Source organism: Trematomus bernacchii, unplaced genomic scaffold (genome assembly GCF_902827165.1).
Source record: "Trematomus bernacchii unplaced genomic scaffold, fTreBer1.1, whole genome shotgun sequence".
NCBI lineage: Eukaryota > Metazoa > Chordata > Actinopteri > Perciformes > Nototheniidae > Trematomus > Trematomus bernacchii.
Window position 1 is genome coordinate 806,793 of NW_022987605.1, and position 20,916 is coordinate 827,708.

Consider the following 20,916-nt stretch of genomic DNA (forward strand, 5'->3'; position numbering starts at 1 on the left):
GAAGCTTAATATTGAAAAGAAAAGGTTTAAAAAAGGTATAAACAACATGTATAGCCTCAATGTCCTGAAATAGCTGAATAAGTTAATAGTTGAATGGTTTATAGCTGAAAGTAGGCTGAAGGAGTTACATATCAGATGTAAGTAGTAGTGAATGAATGTGTATTAAGAAGAGAAAAGAAAGTAAAAATGCTTTTAAAAGCATCAGAATATTTAAACTGCAAACTTTTGAACTAAAACCAAAGTGTGTGTGTGTGTGTGTGTGTGTGTGTGTGTGTGTGTGTGTGTGTGTGTGTGTGTGTGTGTGTGTGTGTGTGTGTGTGTGTGTGTGTGTGTGTGTGTGTGTGTGTGTGTGTGTGTGTGTGTGTGTGGTGTGTGTGTGTGTGTGTGTGTGTGTGTGTGTGGTGTGTGTGTGGTGTGTGTGTGTGTGTGTGTGTGTGTGGTGTGTGTGTGGTGTGTGTGCTGTGTGTGTGTGTGTGTGTGTGTGTGGGTGTGTGTGTGTGTGTGTGTGTGTGTGTGTGTAAAAAAAAAAAGAGTTTAAAAAGCTGAATATTTCAAAAAGTATAAAATATTTTGAAAAAGTTGAAAGTTTCCCATCGATTGCTGAATAGTTTGATATTTGAATGGTTTCTGTAGCTGAAAGTATGCTGAAGTTATTGAGAGCCAATGGCACAGCATTCCACTAATAAGGGCAAACAATATAACTGACGGACTGCACACATTCTTACAAACAATACACATAATTAATTCATATTTTCATGAAACTTTTATAGAAACCTTTGGAGAGTGTTCATGTTTTCCACAGGTCACGGAAATGTTTAGCTTTCAAATATATTTCAAGTCATTGTCCATGCTTTAGAAAACTGACTAACATGGTTAGTATGGTTAGAGAAACTAAAAGAAACAAAATAGAAAATACAAATATTTCGAGAAATTCTGGATTTAACCCTTAAATGGTTTCTGTATCCTGGGGGATGCATTTGTTATATGGGGGTAATATTGTTGTTGCCTGGGTGTAATATGGGTATAATAACAGTGTAACATGGGTTTAATAAATACCAATAAATATGGGATATAAATACTATAAAGGGTAGAATTCGTAAACAAAAGAGATAACGTCAATAAGGACAGAAGAGGAGAAGGGGAAATCTAGCCAGCAGAATGTCAGTGGTTCGATCCTCAGCTTCTGCAGTCATCTGTCAAAGTGTCCTTGGGTGGGTAAGATACTTGACCATCAAATTGCTCCCATAGGCATGTCTACGATATTGAAGTATGAGAGTCACTTTGGATCAAAGCGCCAGCATGTAACGTAGTCTTGAAGTTTAAAACGTGCAGTGTCCCTTTACCCTTCATCATATTAACATACATTGTGCTTTTTCTATGGGCTTATCTTTTGTATCTTTGAATTGAAACCTTCGGAAGTAACTTGTCATTATTTTATGTACATTTGCTACTGCACCTCGATTTCAATTGGCATTGCACAGGATCATCTCTCTGGCTTAACATATTTATTTTCAGTTGGTATGAAAAATAGCTTCTGGAGAGATTTGTTACCCAGCAACATAATCCAGCACACCCTCCAGATGCAGAAATTAGCATCTGTGGTTTTGCAAATAACGTCATTCCCAGACAATATTTTTTCTTTCCTGCCGTCTTATTCTAGTTTTGTCTGTCTCTTTGTTTCCCCTCCATTCAGAGTCACCGGTGGAGAGTTGTTTGAGGACATAGTTGCCAGAGAGTACTACAGCGAGTCCGACGCCAGGTCTGTGTCTATTTGATATTTCTGAATGTATTTTAGAAATGTGGTGTGAAACCCTTTTAGTCTATTTTGGCACCAAATGCATATTCAAGGAGATATGCACTATATAGCAGTTAATAAAACTATATCCATGCAAATCTTTAAATAGCATATTACATACCTTTTGGATCCACACATTTTAAACAAAAAACCTTGCTAATTATGCAGTTTACAAAAGTTTCTGTGGTGCGGCCTTTGATATGCCTTTGAGAGCCAAAAACTGTCTTTATACATTTCAAGTTGTACCTCTGTCTTTTGATTATGGATCTATTTCCCCCAATTTCTCCTCCTATGAAAAAACCACTCAAAAAAGAACCATGTCTGTTTTGGTTCAGTAAAGCAGCTCTACAGCATTTCCTTTAAAGCAGTAGGCTGTTAGAATAGAAGCAGTTTTTGTTATATGTTGGGACATTTGTGTCTTTAACAGAGGACAGTGCAGAAATAAGATGATTTATTTCCTTTTCTTTTTATAATCATTATTTAGCTTTGGCAACACATGCCAAATGTCATGCCAATAATCAGAAACATCATTCCTTTATCAGTCCTGTAGTGGGGAAATATAAAGCGTTACAGCAAAAGTGACATAGCAGGTATAAAAGGCAGACAATAATAAAGAGTAGCTAACATGTTAAATATAGAGAAAAAACACACGAAAGTAATACAATTGAAATAAAGACAAATAAGTACTACTTACATGTACTCCATGGATATAAATGAGTAGCAGCATTTCAATGGGAAAGTAAATATATTAGTGTTTCGAGCTAATACAATTATTATTTTCTGCACAAAAAAAAACTATGATTTGAGACGACTGTCTCCATAATGTTAGGGGCTTCACATGGGAATAGGACAGGAGATACTCGGATACATTAGCATGATAACAAAGCTTCTTTTAAATGACTTACTTCGGTTGTAAAGGTTCAGTTTTGAAAAATATTAATAATAAGAAAAACCTCATCAAGAGTTACAAACTGTTTTTATGTCAGCTTTATTAGACAACTGTTCATTTAAACAAACAAAAGCTTAATATTAAAGGATCTGGATTCTGTTTTTATGTGGATTTTATTGGTTTGTAAAAGTTAATTTAAAGATGACCTCTGAAGTCGCTTAAACAATGGGCATGCATCATATGTATTTGTCATTACGTGTCTATTTAAATTGCTTAAAGAAACAGTTCAACTGTGTGCTTTCTTTCCAAGAGTGACATGTGTTAAATACTGATGTGGTTAGCCTAGCTAAGCACACAGACTGGAGAGACGGGAGAACAGCACCCTGGCTTTGTATAGAGTTCAAATCAAACACCAACATCTTTTGAAACTCTCGCTAATCAAGCAGTGATTTTTACTTTTCTGTTGTTTTAGGAAACATTTCTTTATTAGAAGAATCTATACTTGTGTTTATTGACTCTGGAGACGCTGCAGTACCTAACATGCCAGGCCAGCTGTTTCTCCCTGTGTTCAGTCTATGCTAATCCAGGCTAACTGCATCCTCACTCCACCAGGAAAACATAACAACAATTCTTATCTATCTTTTGAAAGAAAGCACATCTTTTATTTTGATAATGTTGAACTATTCCTTTAAAATGTATCCTTTGTCAATAAGCTGTTGTTATTTTGTGTGTTTGGTGTGTTCTGTCAGCCTGTTCCTTTGTTTCCTGACATTTACCTGTTCTCCCTCTTCCTCTCCTTCTTGCTTCTGGCCTGGTCTCTCTCCTCCACAGTCACTGCATACAGCAGATTCTAGAAAGTGTAAATCATTGCCACGTAAATGGCATAGTGCACAGGGACCTTAAGGTTAGTAAGTGACCACTAGCTAAAAGAAAAGTTCTGCCCTCCTGCGGCACCTTGCCTGCTCCTCCACTGTCTGATCAATCAACCTATTAACCTTCACTGAGTGCCGCCTCCTCCCAACCCACCCCCCCCCCCCACCAGTCACCATCGCACACCTAAAATCCACCCGCTGCAGGGCATTGTGGGCAGGTTGGCTGGAGAGGAGGCGGTATGCCAGGGCACGAAGTGCATGTAACATCTGTCAAACGCCATGCTCTGACACAACCACTGAGAGGCTCCACCTGAGGGGGGGGGGAGGCGGGTGACAAACACCTGTGTGACAATTTGCATTCCAAATTTGGACTTTAGATTTGTCTAGTTCTGCAGGTTTTATTATATAAAATCGGTAGTGTGTTTCAACATCAAACCCTCCACTGTCAGTTAGCAACACAACCTATGTAATAAACATCAACTATAACATTGGATATTTAACAGAGGATCGAGCTCACCCTAGGGCACTGGTTCTCAAACTCTTTCTGTCATTCCCCACTTTGAACAGGTGGGCCTTTTCAAGCCCCACCTGTCCCTCATCGCTCCAATAAAATCTAGATCTAGCGGATCTAGAAAGATATTCATGGGGTGGCTAGAGGGTGGCAGGAGATTTTGAGGGGTGGCATCCCCTGGCAGAAGTATATGCTGATTTAATCATACATAATACCTGACGTGGAAACGTTACTCGTGGATGGGGCTACAGCGCTACTAGAAAGACAGTCGAACCCGGTGCATTTCTCCGTCTGAATGTGGTGCACTTTTGCTAAATGTTTAGACAAATTGCTCGTGTTACCGCCCTTACATGCTAAACTCTTATTGCACTTTTGGTAACGAGCATTGTCCACATCGAGACGGGTAAAGTTTAACCACACCTCGGAGCACGTTCTCTCAGCCATCTCCTCCGTGTGTGTTGCATGCATGTAGCAGCTGCGTGTGTGTAAACTGCCCCGCCCCCTCGCACACAGACGGGGGAGAGAGATCTCTCGTCTGGATTGGAAAGATCGAAAATACTAAAAATAATCATAGACGCATATTGTAGTCTTATTGCATATTAGAAACGGAGTTGGTGACACTAAAACTGCAATATAATGTTTGTGTAGCAATAATACACATGACATATTTTTGGCCAGTAACGGCCCGTCCACACGGCAGCGTGCGTTGAAGGGGGTGACGTCAGGCTTTGCCAAACTGCATTGTGGTTCAGTCGCTTTGCCTCCGTTGCTCGCTTTGAAAGTTGAGAAAAGGTCAACTTTTCAAGCTTCGACGGAAGCGTCAGCCAATCAAATCATATGCCAGTACAAGCTCTAGCCAATCAAACTGCGTGCTTGTGTGTCCGGGGCGGAAGATTAATGTGATTGGTTGTTGGTCGCGCTCCAGACACGCCCACCGGCAAGCTTCAACGCACGCTGCCGTGTAGACGCTGCGTAACGCATCCCCCGCTGCAAACACCCGCCGTTGCGAGGCTCCGTTGCGAGGCTCTGGCGCAGCGGAGCTGTGAAAGTCCACCACCGTTGCGAGTCTCCGGCTGTAACAGTCCACTACCGCCCGCGAGGACCCAGGTTTGATTCCGGCCTGAGGTCCAAAACATTTATTATTATTTTTTTTAAAGAATCTCCCGTTCATCGCGTCCATTCACGACCCACCTATCACATCTCTGCGCCCCACCAGTGGGGCTGGCCCCACACTTTGAGAAACGCTGCCCTAGGGCAATTTGAGAGGAATAAGAATTATCCTTGTCAATTTTGAAATTGTGATTCAAATAAGTCTAACTTTTCTTATAGTATTAATGGTCCCCATTGGATTACTTTAGTAGTGATTATTATATCAAGCATTATAAAAAACATACATAGCTTAGTTATCATGGAGCTATAAAGAAACACATATTTTTGTGCACAAATAACTAATATGTATTTGTTTCCTAGTACGAGTGAACTGAACACAATGGCATCAAACTAGTTTCAGTCATTTCTAATTTGTTGTTTTGACAGAATAAGGGAGAAACACCTACAAACTCTTCAAAACGTTTGGCATATAACCAAGAACACGTAACAGTCACCATGTCCTCCTCCCCCGTCTCTCAGGCTCAGCCTCCAGTCGGCCGGGGGCTAACCACACTTCTGCTCTGAGACTCAGGGAGACTTGGCCGTGTTGTCCCAGCAGCAGACTGTGACCACGTTCCAGCTGTGTTTTTATTTCTTGGTCATCGCAGCAAACATCAATTGGAGACCTTGGCAACACATACAAAAAACATCAAAAACTTTGAGTAAATGGTCTAATTAGCTAAATTGTCCCTCAGTATGGCTGCTGGGTGGGTAGTTTCCACACTGCTGCACAGTGTCATGCTAACACGGCCAGGGGCCCTGAGTGTCAGAGCCCCTCACCACAGACAGGGAGGGAGCTGTCACTAACCCTGCCCCCTGCTGTCTGCATGCAGTCATTGCATTCAGCAGATCCTAGAGGCTGTGCTCCACTGCCACCAGACGGGCGTGGTCCACCGTGACCTCAAGGTAAGTGAACTCACCATGAAGACCAATCAAAGCATTCTATCCTGCAGCCTCACACTCCAACACCTTGTATTCTTCCCTCCATGTTGATTGTTCCTCTCACATTACCTCCGCACTACTTCCAGGATCACGTTTCTATTTAATATCAACTTCCCTCTCACACTGAGCAGGCTGTAGGAGAGTTAATGGGCCTGAGAATGAGGCTGGCAGTCCTCCAGGTGCTCTGCAGCTGTAAACAGCAGAGCAGTGTAACAGCCACTCTGTATCTGGAGGAGATCTGCCATGTGCTGTGGAGTGCTCAATGTTCTTTATAATGACTTCAAGTAAAAGGAAAATTATTTAAATTAAGCTCTATTTTTTTACGAGAATATGATCCTAATCAAATGCAAGATGTTTGTATAAAATATGGCAAACAAGCATTTGTCGTGCATCTATGCTTTGATGTTCAGTTAAAACATGCACATAAAAGGGATTTAGAAAATAATAATAGTCAGTCTTCTTGGCAATAACAGATTCATTTGTCAAATTATTATGAGATTATTTTAAGAGAATCACCAACAGTTTTTACTTAGATTGTTTGTCAGTTCATATTGGGGGATATAAAGAGACACAGCAACACACTTACTGTTGATGATGGGATGTCATCTGACTGAAAGGACAGAGGGTGTCGTTTTCTCTCGTACTGATAATCTGAACAAACTGTGCTGTTGTATTAGCTGTAAAATGTCTTTACTGTAGGGTATTTTTATTATTTGTACAGCACTTTGGCTCGACCAAAAATAGTTTATAAATGTGCTATATATATAAAACTTGATTTGATTTGATTTGAATGAGCTATTTGGTGCAGTTTTTCCTTATTTACTCAGTCCTTGTTTTAACCAATGCAAAATAAAGCATACGTTTTCAGGGCCAGTTGTTCTCATCTTGTTTGTGAGTATGAGCACATGCATGTTCTATGCGGCGTAACATCACATAATATTTCTCATTATTTCCTGTCACACAGGTTAAATAAAGGCTGCTAATTGTCTACCATGTAGTGTGTTATAACAACATGGAGAACAATCACCAACCAGCATCCTGACTCAGTTGGTCAGATCTTCCTCTCTTGCTTAGTTCTCAGCTTCTATGTTCTGTGATGATGACCTGAAGAATGTCAAATCCCTAAATATTGCCAAGAAAAAGAAGATTAATGATCTTTTTAGAGAATCATGTATCTCAATATAGGATGCCTGCTTTCTAGTAAATTAAAACTTAAACTTAGTAAAATGAAGATGTACTGCTATTAAAACTGCTCCTAATATAGATCATCTATAGTGTCATGGTCACTTAATGAAGTTGACTGTTGAATGTATTTCATTGAGGTTAAAAGTCTCGTCTTTGGAGAATGATGGACATTATATCCACAGTGGTCCCGTCTCTCCTGCTGCTTTTCTGACTCTAGTTTGCTCCCAAAGCTCTGATTTGATAATCAAATGAAGCGGGTGTATCTGAAGTTTTGCATTTGCTGACTGCCCTCTCTGCCTGCTCTGATTGGCTGTTGCCAGGCAGCTGCTACGGCTCGCTGCAGAAACACAAATACAAACAAAACAAATAAGCAAGCTGCAGAGCATGGGGCCACATTGTGTATGTATTAATGGGGTGTAATTGCTCGGGATCACACACACACACACACACACACACACACACACACACACACCCGCACACCCGCCTAGCGATGCGTAGCTGTCTTAATCAAGTTCTTGTCGAGTTTTTCTTGAATGTTCAAGACACACGTTTTATTGCATGCTGTCATCAAGTGTCATTACTTTTTTTGAGCAGAATGTCTTTTTGAGGCCTTCTTTTTCCAATAGCACAGAAATGCTTCAACGTAGCTCTTCTTATCATGATAGTTAGTTGTTCATCTTGGGATCAGTATGTGTGACACCAGTCTCAATTTAAGTAACAATTTACTATCGTATTCTTAAAACACTGTTGGTGTCTGGTAGATGCTAAAGAAAACAAATACAGCAGGTAGCCTACAGATATATTATCCTTTTTTATTTCATCCATCCTTGGCAAAAACAGGCTCCTACATTACCCATAATGCAACTCATCTGCTGACAGCTCAGTCATAGGAGAAATGTAATGCAATGCAACTTTATTGTCCACCCAATTGTAACATTTTCTTCGCCTCACGAAAACATAAAGCAGCACAAGAACATGTAACGTATACAATCCAGACCATCCGGACCAGTTTGAACTCAAACATCAAATATCTACTTAAACATCAAAGACCAAAGGTTAGAACACCTAAACAGAGTAAAATATCATATTAATGAAGAGGAGACTAAGATCAAAAGACAAACAGAGACAAATACTGGAAGATGAATGCCACCCCAACCAAAATGGAAACTGCCAACTCAACGTCAACCAAAAGAAGCCTCCTTCTGGGACTCTCTAACGTGGCTAACTTCACAGTTTTTCTTTATGGATAGAATTGGTCGAAAGGCTTTAAAGGGGTCCTATTCTGCTCATTTCAGGTGTATATCAGTATGTAGTGTCTCTACTTTAAAGAGTCCTCTCCTGCTGATGTTCAGGTGTATATCAGTATGTAGTGTCTCTACTTTAAAGAGTCCTCTCCTGCTGATGTTCAGGTGTATATCAGTATGTAGTGTCTCTACTTGAAAGAGTCCTCTCCTGCTGATGTTCAGGTGTATATCAGTATGTAGTGTCTCTACTTGAAAGAGTCCTCTCCTGCTGATGTTCAGGTGTATATCAGTATGTAGTGTCTCTACTTTAAAGAGTCCTCTCCTGCTGATGTTCAGGTGTATATCAGTATGTAGTGTCTCTACTTTAAAGAGTCCTCTCCTGCTGATGTTCAGGTGTATATCAGTATGTAGTGTCTCTACTTTAAAGAGTCCTCTCCTGCTGATGTTCAGGTGTATATCAGTATGTAGTGTCTCTACTTTAAAGAGTCCTCTCCTGCTGATGTTCAGGTGTATATCAGTATGTAGTGTCTCTACTTTAAAGAGTCCTCTCCTGCTGATGTTCAGGTGTATATCAGTATGTAGTGTCTCTACTTTAAAGAGCCCTCTCCTGCTGATGTTCAGGTGTATATCAGTATGTAGTGTCTCTACTTTAAAGAGTCCTCTCCTGCTGATGTTCAGGTGTATATCAGTATGTAGTGTCTCTACTTTAAAGAGTCCTCTCCTGCTGATGTTCAGGTGTATATTAGTATGTAGTGTCTCTACTTTAAAGAGTCCTCTCCTGCTGATGTTCAGGTGTATATCAGTATGTAGTAGGGCTGTGCGATTATGGCAAAAATCATAATCACGATTATTTGGGTCAATAATTGATATCACGATTATTAAATACGATTATTCATTGACTTTGAAAACATCCATTTATTGAACTTTAAAACAAATACAAATAATAATTTGAACAGTATCTTTTTAACTGTTGATTACCCTGAACGTATAATTCAACTGAAAAACCAATACAAAAATAAATAAAATAAATGATACATTTAAATAAATAATATCAAAATAATAAATACCAATAAACAAGATCAACAAATATTTTGGAGCGCACTTCCCCAAGCTACTAAACATATATAAATATGATAAATACAAATAAATGAGACCAAAATTAATGAGATCAAATATGTTGCAGTGCACTGTCACAACCTAGCAAAGCTAAATAATTGTTTTTTTCGATTATGTTGTTTTCGTAATTGTGGCAGGCCAAAATCGTAATTGCGATTAAAATACGATTAATTGCACAGCCCTAGTATGTAGTGTCTCTACTTTAAAGAGTCCTCTCCTGCTGATGTTCAGGTGTATATTAGTATGTAGTGTCTCTACTTTAAAGAGTCCTCTCCTGCTGATGTTCAGGTGTATATCAGTATGTAGTGTCTCTACTTTAAAGGGTCCTCTCCTGCTGATGTTCAGGTGTATATCAGTATGTAGTGTCTCTACTTTAAAGAGTCCTCTCCTGCTGATGTTCAGGTGTATATCAGTATGTAGTGTCTCTACTTTAAAGGGTCCTCTCCTGCTGATGTTCAGGTGTATATCAGTATGTAGTGTCTCTACATGTCTCCATGCTTTAATGTTCAAAAAGCTCTTTATTTTTCTCATACTGCCTGTGCTGCAGCACCTCTTTTCACCCTCTGTCTGAAACCAGAGCTCAGTCTGCTCTGATTGGTTAGCTGGCCATCTCTGTTGTGATTGGTCAGCCACTTAGAGATGTCCCGCCCCTTAGCCTATCACCTACAATATGAGCGCTAGCTAATAGGAGCGAGAGTGTTACATTGTGATGTCACTATGTTCCAGATAAAGATACAGGGATGTTAGCCTTTGCAGACCATTCACACTACAAAATACTACTGTCTTGACACAGATCTGACCCTGCCTCAGTGAAATATTAGAATTGATGTTGGAACCAGGGGTGTAGTGCTATTTTTAGAAGTACCGGAGCACACATATGATTTGATCATGCATGCACGCGCACGGTTGTGGCATGACCACCAAAACAGAAACATATGGACATAGGTTATTATATAAAAGTGTGCAAATGTATTTAGTATCCTATCCATGTCACCTAACATCCTCTAGGGGGGTCTGGGGGGCTTACTCCCCCGGGAAGATTTTTTTAAATGTTGAAGTTAAATGCATCAATCTGGTGCACTAGATCTATGGACACATCTCTCAACACCCATATGAAACGGAACTCTCTACAGATTAACTTTTTCTTTATGCATATTTTACAAATCACTCCCTTCTAAACTACAACTATAATAAATATATAAAGGTGTGCCTTGGAAATATTTGTTTACCCAAACGGTGACCAAACCGTGAGATAACTTAGACTAAAGTTAAATATCTAAACCCTCAGAGAGTTCTTTACCTCACTAGCTGACAGGAGAGAGCTCTCCTCCACCTTCTTGTTGATACAGCTCTATTATAAGTTAGCGCAGCTAGCTTACCAGATGCTAACAACAACAATCCCACACACACAGTGTGGGTCGATCTTGAATGAAACACAGAGACCCAGAAGTACTTACTGTACTGTATCTTGTATTTTCGATGGCTTGACTGTATGATCAGTATGACAGATGAACAGATCGCCACTGGGCTTACAACTAAAGACACAGCCACGCAAAAAACGCGGCATGTGTACAGCTCCTTATGCCTACTGCACTTTTTGAAGTGCCGTAGTGGCGTTCCAGTGCTCTCCGGTGCGCTCTGGCAGCACTACACCCCTGATAGGAACCACCTTCATCTGTCTATCTTCAAGACTGAACTCCTGGTGATCCAGTCATTCCTCTGTTCAGAACAACAACATTCTGCTCAGCACGTCCGGCTGCAACAACTCTGATTGATAAACTACTTTCACTGTGTTCTTGGCATATTTCACTAACTGTATAACTGTCTGAGGTTGCCACTCACTTCCTTGCCCAGGTGCTGATTACTTACTGCTTCTGGGCGGACTGCCAACACAGTAAATCCTCTTCAAACAGTCAGAAAATGCAACAAGTCCTCAACACGGAACACGTCATGTCTGTCCTTTTTTGAGAGTTGATGTACCATCTCATCGCTGCTTCAAGTTTCTGAATCATCTCTATAAAAGAAAGGCAAACTGTTGTACTGTCCCTGCAGGGCCAAGAATATCAATCTGAACTCTCTCCTGTAAGGCGACTCGTGGTCGAATGAAATGATGGTTACCACAATTATTCTCTCTGTTCAAGAATGCTTGAAGTCCTCCCTGTTCCTTGAGCTACCTGTTCAGCTACATTATACACAACATTGTAAATGGAGCACCTGTGGAAGATTTTGGAGTGACGTGTCTCTCCAATGCCATTCGCCAAAACCTAAGGAATGGAATATCTTTTGGAAGAATTATGTTTTCATCCAGTATAGACTCTCTGAACCTTTGATAAATAGTTATGATGCTCCTTGTGAAACACCTTACTAAAACGCTTTTCTTTTCATTCTAAATGTTCTTACCAATCTGTAGTTTAGTGTCTGGTTTTACACGATTGTACTTTTTTAAAGTGACCTTATCTATCTCTCTTTATTTCTTGTCTGAAAAAAAATCCAAGTACCATTATTTTTTGTGTTTTGAAGTTAAAACATTGGGGGAAGTTGTATGTGTGCAACATTTTAGCAGCAAGTGCAGCGTGTAGAACTAACGCTGCTTTAGCTGCCAGTTATGCTATCTACATTATGAACCAAAGTGTCAGACAGAATCTAATAACCGATGTATCACACCAGCCACACGGACGGAAAATAAATCCAGATCAATCGGAACTGAACACTATAGTGATCATACATGCAGGAACCCAGGCATGCGTGTGTGTGTGAGTGTGTTTTCTCAAAGTGAAGTTATGATATGACCAGAGTTCCCGTTAGCCGGCAATTACCGGACTGTGACCGGTAAAATATGCTGAAGACCGGCAAATCTAAATCTCTCCGGTCAAAATGTCCGGTCAAAATTATTTCCCCTTAGCGCAATACCGCATCAGTTGCGCCACTTATGTGACAAACAAGAATAGTATGTGACAGACAAAAGAGTATGTGACAGACAAAAGAGTATGTGACAGACAAGAATAGTCAATTATAATGTCTAACACTTAATGTGGAGAAAGTGATGTCCTGTATGGGTTGATTGTGCGTTGATCTGATGGTAATGCCTCTGGGTTCCGGTGGGCATGTAAACAAATGCATAATGCTGCGCTATACTTTGCGGCCTCACCCGGTTGCATAGCGACGCTTATTGTTTAGGTGTCTTTTAATAAGCAGGTAGTCATATCATTAGCTAGAACTAGCTAGATCTGATCGATATGGACATAAACGCGAGTGAAGTCTAATCTGACGAGAGAGAGATCAGCTGCTGCTGACGAGTCGACAGGCAGCTCTGCATGATCACCTGCAGCGGTGAGCGGAACAACACACACACACTTCAGGTTAGAAAATCACACTTAGCTATTTTAATTACCTCTCAAACTACCTAAACTAGTTATAGATATGTTTAGTTTTACTGTCGGGTCGCTCATTACTGGATCCGCGAGCTGCATGATACTGGCGTGTTGTCAGGAGAGGGAGAGAGCGCTCCGTTTATTATTCCCGTGTTATTGTAAGTTACTGTACACGTTTGAATAGTTAATTAATCTACTATAATTAGTTTGTTTAATATCGAATCATATCAATTTGTTTCAAAGCTCAATGAATAACATAGAAGACCTTTGACCGGCACTTTTCTAATTTTGTCCGGAAGATTTAAACTGTAACGGACATGTTGACCGGCAAATAATTATTCTAACGGGAACTCTGGATATGACTCCGTAACGATGCTCGAAGGGGATCTGGCCCACACCCCGAACATCCCATTAGTGAAATGCTTTCCGAGTTCTATTTATATCCAACATTATGTTAGTTTGACTGGGTTTGCCTGACTGGGGTCATTAGTTAAAGGGAAAGACTGTTGTAGTGCTTAACAGGTTTGGTGAGTTTTAAGAGAAGAACGCAATGACACATTAAAGCAACTGGGCCCCGCTCACATTATTATTAGGAGCTTATAAAATACAGCCTTGATACTTTAAAGGACAATTCTATCACAGGTGTTTTACATTCGGGTTGGTGAGAGCCGTAACACAAATCAAACTGGATGGGACTTTCTAACCCCATGTTTTTTTCACTTCACATCTCTACTGCTGATATCTGGAAACACAAAGACAAAACCCACCGGGTCAATAATGACGGAATCAAAATGATAAATGTAAACAAGCCAACAGATCATGTAAAAACTGATAATTGGCGGTAAAACCAGGTTTTGACTTCCAAACAAGTCTGGCTGACCTCAGGGTTTGTTAATACTTTGTCTGACTTGTTTTCCCAGCATTGTCATTATGTTTCTGGCTCTAAACGTAATCTGCAGATTCAAAGTGTTTGTAGTGGTAACATATGGTGCGGATCATTTGCATTCACAGCATAATGTTTACCCAGAATGCTCCCCCTTTCCTTTTTCCATTCTGCCTTCTCCCTTCCCTTCACCTGAACGCACCACGCAGAATTCACACATGCTCTACTAACTGCTCAACCAATCTGACAATTGATTTATTGATTCAACTGATTTCATGTGTTGCTTCTGGAATTAAAACCTCAAACTGTTTTCCAAAAGTCTGTGTAGGCAGTGAATATAGAATTGTGTAAGCAATCATTCATTCTTGGCCTCTCATTAATCTACGAGGTCGAGTGTCTATCAAATACGTAGGAATTTACAAGAATATGAATCCAGGATGATTTTGTCATTACAACCCCAGAGGAGGAATCATTGGAAGAGTGAGTGATGTCAAAGCTGAGAAATAACATTTATATAATACTTTATGAATAGCCAAATAGCTTCATAGGTAGGATCTTCATATCAGGTATTCAGATACAATATTTCAAATATCTTAAACAAGAGCTTTATGTTGCCTAATCTTTCAAATATAAGCTGTATTTGCTAAAGGCAAATATTTAAGGGAAAACAATTGCAAATCGTACGACAAAATGTGCTGTACAGCTCCTGAAACACTGCACGCACACACAGCTTACACGCACGCACACACACACACACAGCTTACACACACACACAGCTTACACGCACGCACACACACACACACACACAGCTTACACACACACACACACACGCAGCTTACACACACACACACACACACACACAGCTTACACGCACACACACACACAGCTTACACGCACGCACACACACACACACAGCTTACACGCACACACACACATACAAGTAATAAAAAAAAGAAAGATAAAAAGAAGTGGCATATCAAATCACTTTTTCAGTTTTTTTGTAATCCACTTCTTTTTTCAACATTTGTATGTCTATCTTCATATGCTATGTCTGTATGACAGGTGTGGACATTGATATCAATATCCCTCATTAGATGAATTAAACAATTAAAGTAATGAAAAGAAAGATAAAAACTAAGAGGTTGAGAGAAGTGGCATATCAATAAAACTAAGCGTTCACAATAAAAAATAAAGGACAAATGGAGCTACCTTTTTTTTATTGATTTGCTACTTTTATGTATGGTATGCCACTTGTGATTTGTCTGTATGGCAGGTGATTGTGGGAAATCATCTAAATAGCCGAATCCATTGTGTAACAAAACCATGATTTATTTTAATAACAAGCAGAATCAAAAACAAAGGTAACCCACATTTTTTATAGGACAATAACTTACTGATGGATTTGACTTTCATTAGTTTTGATAATGTAAACATTTTTAAATGTATTTGTTGTCTATGCTCTAGTTCGTATGACAACAACAACCTCTTACCTTTTTTTGAGTAGCCCTTTGATAGTTGACAAAGATTCAGCCACGGTTCATCGAGTAGAACAAATTGACCAAAAAAATCAACTTAACTGTTTCAAGTCATTCCCATGTTAAGTTATACAGTATGTGAGAGTGAAAGTAGTATAATGAAAATAAGGGAGGGGCCCCTCAGTGTATAGAGCCAAGGTGACCACTGTTTTTAATATAACTTGTTTAATGGTTGCAAAATAACAGCAGCAGCCTATTTTCTTCCCATTACAGCTCGGTCACAAAACCGTTTGGCTTCATCAAGGATAACGCTTTTAAATGTCACCAAATGAATTATTCATCCTCTCGGAGTCCTGGAGCTCTGCTGGGGTCTGGCATGAGTCACTGCCCCCCCTCTCACCCCCCCTCTCCACCAGCAGGGCTCGCACGCCCAATTTCACTGCAGCCGCCTGCGTCTTGTTGAATGATATCCATCTGTGCTGAGGTCAGCCCCCCCCCCCCTCCCCCGACTGACAGCCTCCACCAGGAGATGATAGTCTCTGCTCCGGACAACTTACAGTCTGCCTCCAACATATATTATTAGTTTATGAGCTCACTCACTTCTTCATGTTGTTTCTCTGTGGACTAGAAATGGCCCTCCTGTTGCTTCAAAGCCTGCAATAAAACCTCCCAAAATCTATATTTCAGCGGGAAAGAAGTACTGTAGATATTTTACTGAAGTAAAAGTAGAAATACTAGTGTTAACAAGTAGAAGTCCTGAATTTAAAATCTTACTTTAGTAAAAGTAAAAAAGTATTGGCATCAACAAATACTGAAAGTACCAAAAGTAAAAGTACTTAATGTCCCATAATCATACAGTATATATTCAATTACTGGATTATATTTTTTTATGCAATAATGTGTTCTTTATTCTTTTTCCAGCTGCAAGTGGAGTTCCTTTTTAAATACTTAATATACTACTGCTGGATATTTTACCCATAGCTATATGGCATAGTTTATTTCCTAGTTTATTGATATTTTGTGTTGGCTAATATCTGAATCTCTTAAGTAAGTAACTCACTTTGTCAAATAAATGTAGTGGAGTAAAAAGTACAATATTTACCTCCAAATTGAAGTGGAGTAGAAGTATGAGGTAGCATAACATATAAAACTAAGTAAAGCAAAACTACAACAAAATCGTACATAAGTGCAATACTTGAGTAAATGTACTTCACGACATTACACCACTGTACCTCAGTCATGTTTAGCTCATTATGAATTGATATCTCCTTCCTTGGTGAGTAACTGAATGTTGTATCTGTGTTTAAAGCCGGAGAACCTTCTGTTAGCCAGTAAGCTGAAGGGGGCTGCGGTGAAGCTGGCGGACTTCGGCCTGGCCATCGAGGTGCAGGGAGACCAGCAGGCCTGGTTCGGTCAGTACATTCTGTTTCATAAATGAGGTCTTCATGAACGTTACTGACCCCTCATTCTTATTTACAGGCTCATTCACAATAACCGTGTCTGAGCTGGGCTACTCAGAAATGCCATCAAAGGGCATTTGTCCCACATGTTTGCCACAGTGTACTGCAGGCCTAGTTCTGTTATCTAATATGTATTATTAATAGTATATAAAAATAGTAAAAGTTAAACATTTTGAATGTCATGGATGGATGCGCCCTTAGCATTCGGGCCCTGGCTCTTAGACACTTTCTTTTTATGAAAGTCAAATCAGTGGAGTAGGATTGTGATGGGATAGTTCAGCTCTGTCATGTTTTGATCCTGTAAAACCAAAAGCACACTTTCATGGATCCCATTGATCCTATGTTTTTTTCTCAGGCATGATTCATTTAGAAATAATGTTTTCCAAAAATAGAAACTACAATGCCTGTAAAATAATTCATCATAATTATGTTTTTAAATATTGAATGATGTTACTTCCCGATTCAAAGCCCCTTTAAAGATTCATTGCATCCTCAGGGTTTGTTGCTGATGCTCTTATCCAATTTTAGACACTAAAAGTTTAATTTCCTCTCACATGACAATGGAACATTGATGCACTTTTTTCTCTTTCCCAGCTGATGAGAAAAGTAAAGGCAGCGATGAAGATGTTTGTCCTACTTTGGTTTTTTCGATAAACTGCTAAATCAAATAAATATCTTCATGTGCCATTTTAGGATTAAAGTTCTGCCTGTCTGAAGAGACGAGGTGTGCTATTGCTCTCGGCTCTGGATTGAATATCTGTCACTTCTATTTCTTCCCCCGGTATTCCCTGCAGAATAGAGAAATAATTGTTCCGTTCCCCTGCTCCCATCTGGAACCAGTTCACATTGTGTTCTGACTTTAGTTCTACACGCACTACATTTCTGCTGCTACTTTGAGGCTTTTTTAAAAGTAGGCTGAATTTGGATGTTCATGAGCAAAACTGCTAAATGATTTTCTTTGGAGCTTGTTAACCTCGGCTCATAAACGTTATGGGACCACTGATCCTTAGCCACTGGAAAAAAGTGTATTGACCCCCCCGGGACCTACAGCAGCAGATGAGGTGTCAGACTACACAAATGAAAATGTGTGGCATTGGTCAAAGTGTTTATTAAAATACAGGGGTGATCTGAAAGGTGTCTTTGTGTGTGCTTGTGTTTCAGGTTTTGCCGGTACACCAGGCTACCTGTCTCCAGAGGTGCTGAGGAAAGATCCGTACGGCATGCCAGTGGACATGTGGGCCTGTGGTAAGTAATAGGGCCCTATTCCACTTTGGGCTCTGGTTTCAGACAGTGCTGCAGCAGAAAAATAGAGAGCTATTTGAACATAAAGCATGGAGACATGTCACAGTAGAGACACTACATATAAGTTTGAACCTGAAAAGGAACATGATACGGCCCCTTTAACTGTTGGTGTGATAAACCTCGGTAGCCTCATTGAGCAGGCGCTTGTCATTTCAGTAATTGCACGAAAAAAACACCATGGCAGGAGACAGCCATTCAGATTAAAGGGACTGCCAGCAAAAAGATAGGCTCTTAACGAGAAGGATCTTACATGTATGAGAAGTGGCTACAGTATTTATGAACAGTGTCACAGGAATGTTATATATAGTTTGTATTCTGAATGTCTATGATTATCTATGAAATGGCATGTAATGTCTCCTGATTGTCTCACAAACTGTTAACCCATCTGTTTGGATTGTACCTTGGTAATGAAATTCAAAAGAAAAAAACACTTTTAAAAAAGATAATTTAGGCTTTGTAACTAATTCAGCAGCTCTTACAACGGTATGACTTATTCTAAGTCACTGTGGATAGAAGCGCCAGCCAAATGAAAATGTGATGTTATTGCTCTTTTTGTTCCATAAATCAGAGAGTTGTTATTATTGTGATCAATAGAGCCAGTAATCAAGAGAGCAAGAGAAACCACCCCCCCTGATCCTGTGCTGCATGTGCTGTTTATGTAGTTCCTGTATCACAGCGTACAGAGGGCTCTTGCCTCCTGCATTAATCATTGCATACGCTCATTACAAACACTTGTGACTGGCCAGAGCGCACGCACGCACGCACGCACGCACGCACGCACGCACGCACACACACACACACACACACACACACACACACACACACACACACACACACACACACACACACACACACACACACACACACACACACACCTCTTCACCGCACCTGTGCTGACTCACTGAGTCCACACACACAATGGCCGGTGTTGTGTTTATGGTCAGTCTGTCTCATCGTCAAATACAGGCCCCTTTCATCTCTTCCTGGCAGCCCATTACCCAATCAGAATCCCCCTTTCCTGCTCACACAATCACTGAGTGTGCATGCTACTGGTAATGGTACCTCGGGCGCTGTACAATAGCTGCCCACTGCTCCTAGTACTAGACTCCTGGTACTAGGATGGGTTAAAAGCAGAGAACACATTTCACTGTGTGTGCTGTGTGCTCTGCATGTGAGACCATTACAGAGGGTTTCATCCCTCCCCTATTCCTATTCTATTCTTCTACTACACTGTTCTTTATTTATACGATCATGTATATTTGTTTTCTTCCATTCTCACCTTGTTCAGATGGCAGAGCTCAAACACAGCAAACAAGGAAAACACTTTACAATAACACAGACATGTGCTGCTTTGAGAAGAACAGAGAAAACACAAACAAATACAGAAACATGCTGCAAATACTAAAAACCCAACCAAATACAGATAAAGAAACACCGAATACAAATTGGCGCTGCAAAAACAGAAAACACATGTATTTTAATAACATAAACACACTGGCAAATACTAAAAAGTATTGTTAATACAGTAATGCAACCCCCACCCCCCCCACTCTGTTCTCTGTGCACTCCTAATCCTCTGTTTGTTTCTCACACTCTGTTTGCATGTTCACATGCTGATGGGAGTTTGAATCTCTGTGGTTTTTGCACTTATTGTAAGTCGCTGTGGATAGAAGCGCCAGCCAAATGTAATCTGATGTTAATGCTCTTTTTGTTCCATAAATCAGAGAGTTGTAATTATTGTGATCAATAAAGAGACAGGAGCAGGAGAAAAAAACAGTATTCCTCAGCAGGCCAAAGACAATTATAAAGGACTTCTCCCACCCAGGTCACAAACTTCTCCCCCTGCCCTCCGGTCGGGGGAGAACAGGAGTTTGAAACACGGACAGACTGAACAGTTGTTTACCCCTGGACCTCCAGACTGTTAAAACAACAGTCCTAAGTGCAATATCATTTAATTAACCAACTCATATGCACTTTAAACTACTTTTTAAATGCACTTTATAGCTTTTTTTAACTTCTTTCTTTTAATTCTGTGTGACTGGCGAAGCCACACGCAATCTAGTATTCAACATACTTATCTCATCTTATTCTCCTTCTTCCGCCACAAATGTTGTCATGCTACTTGTCCGGCAGCGTTGACACGTAACACACAAAAAACACATCAAAACGTGCGGAATGACCGGGACCGGGTTGCTAGTTCTTTTATAAGAGATTCACTTAGCTCTTTTAACGCAAATCTCAGAAAACTGCGATCATTTTTTCCAACTATTGCTCGACTGGCCACAATTTTCACTCTTCATACATAATTAGGTGATCATAATGTAGGGAAGTTTGTCACGGCCGCACCGATATGCTAATGTAATCAAACGGACTTACACATATAGCAAACACGAGAGTCATCAGGTGTTCATCTGGTACCCTGAATACTCTGGCTAGGATACTTAGCTGATTGGAGTTACAGTTTTTTACTTAGAAGCAATAATGCAGCACAATATTGTCAATACATTCTCTGACAGGCTGTCTCTCGTTCACTGGCAGGGCGTTGCCGTGGAAACGCTTTGATCTTTGAACACACCTGTCGGTCGTTAACTAAATCCAGTGGTAATCTAAAGATGTTCAGAAACGATGCAGGAATGTGGTGCAAGAATCCAAACATGTTTAGATACAGTTCAAATAATCAGCTAAAAGTGAGCTCAAATGAATGGATATTCTTTGTTGTACC

At 40.1% G+C, this 20,916-nt stretch overlaps 1 protein-coding gene across 13 annotated transcripts in view; it reads left to right on the plus strand.

Moving 5' to 3' along the window:
• The window catches only part of camk2d1 (calcium/calmodulin-dependent protein kinase (CaM kinase) II delta 1), a 105,221-nt gene that overhangs the window by 55,917 nt on the left and 28,388 nt on the right, over positions 1–20,916 (plus strand). For 6 of the 13 annotated variants that reach the window (XM_034130930.1, XM_034130932.1, XM_034130935.1 and 3 more), the window contains exons 5-8: positions 1,694–1,759; positions 3,516–3,588; positions 16,742–16,844; positions 18,054–18,137. In XM_034130930.1, coding sequence (XP_033986821.1) covers positions 1,694–1,759; positions 3,516–3,588; positions 16,742–16,844; positions 18,054–18,137 — 326 coding nt within the window. Of the gene's footprint in view, positions 1–1,693; positions 1,760–3,515; positions 3,589–6,049; positions 6,123–14,884; positions 15,917–16,741; positions 16,845–18,053; positions 18,138–20,916 lie in introns of those variants that run through there. The other 7 variants (XM_034130931.1, XM_034130933.1, XM_034130943.1 and 4 more) reach the window with 2 other exon arrangements.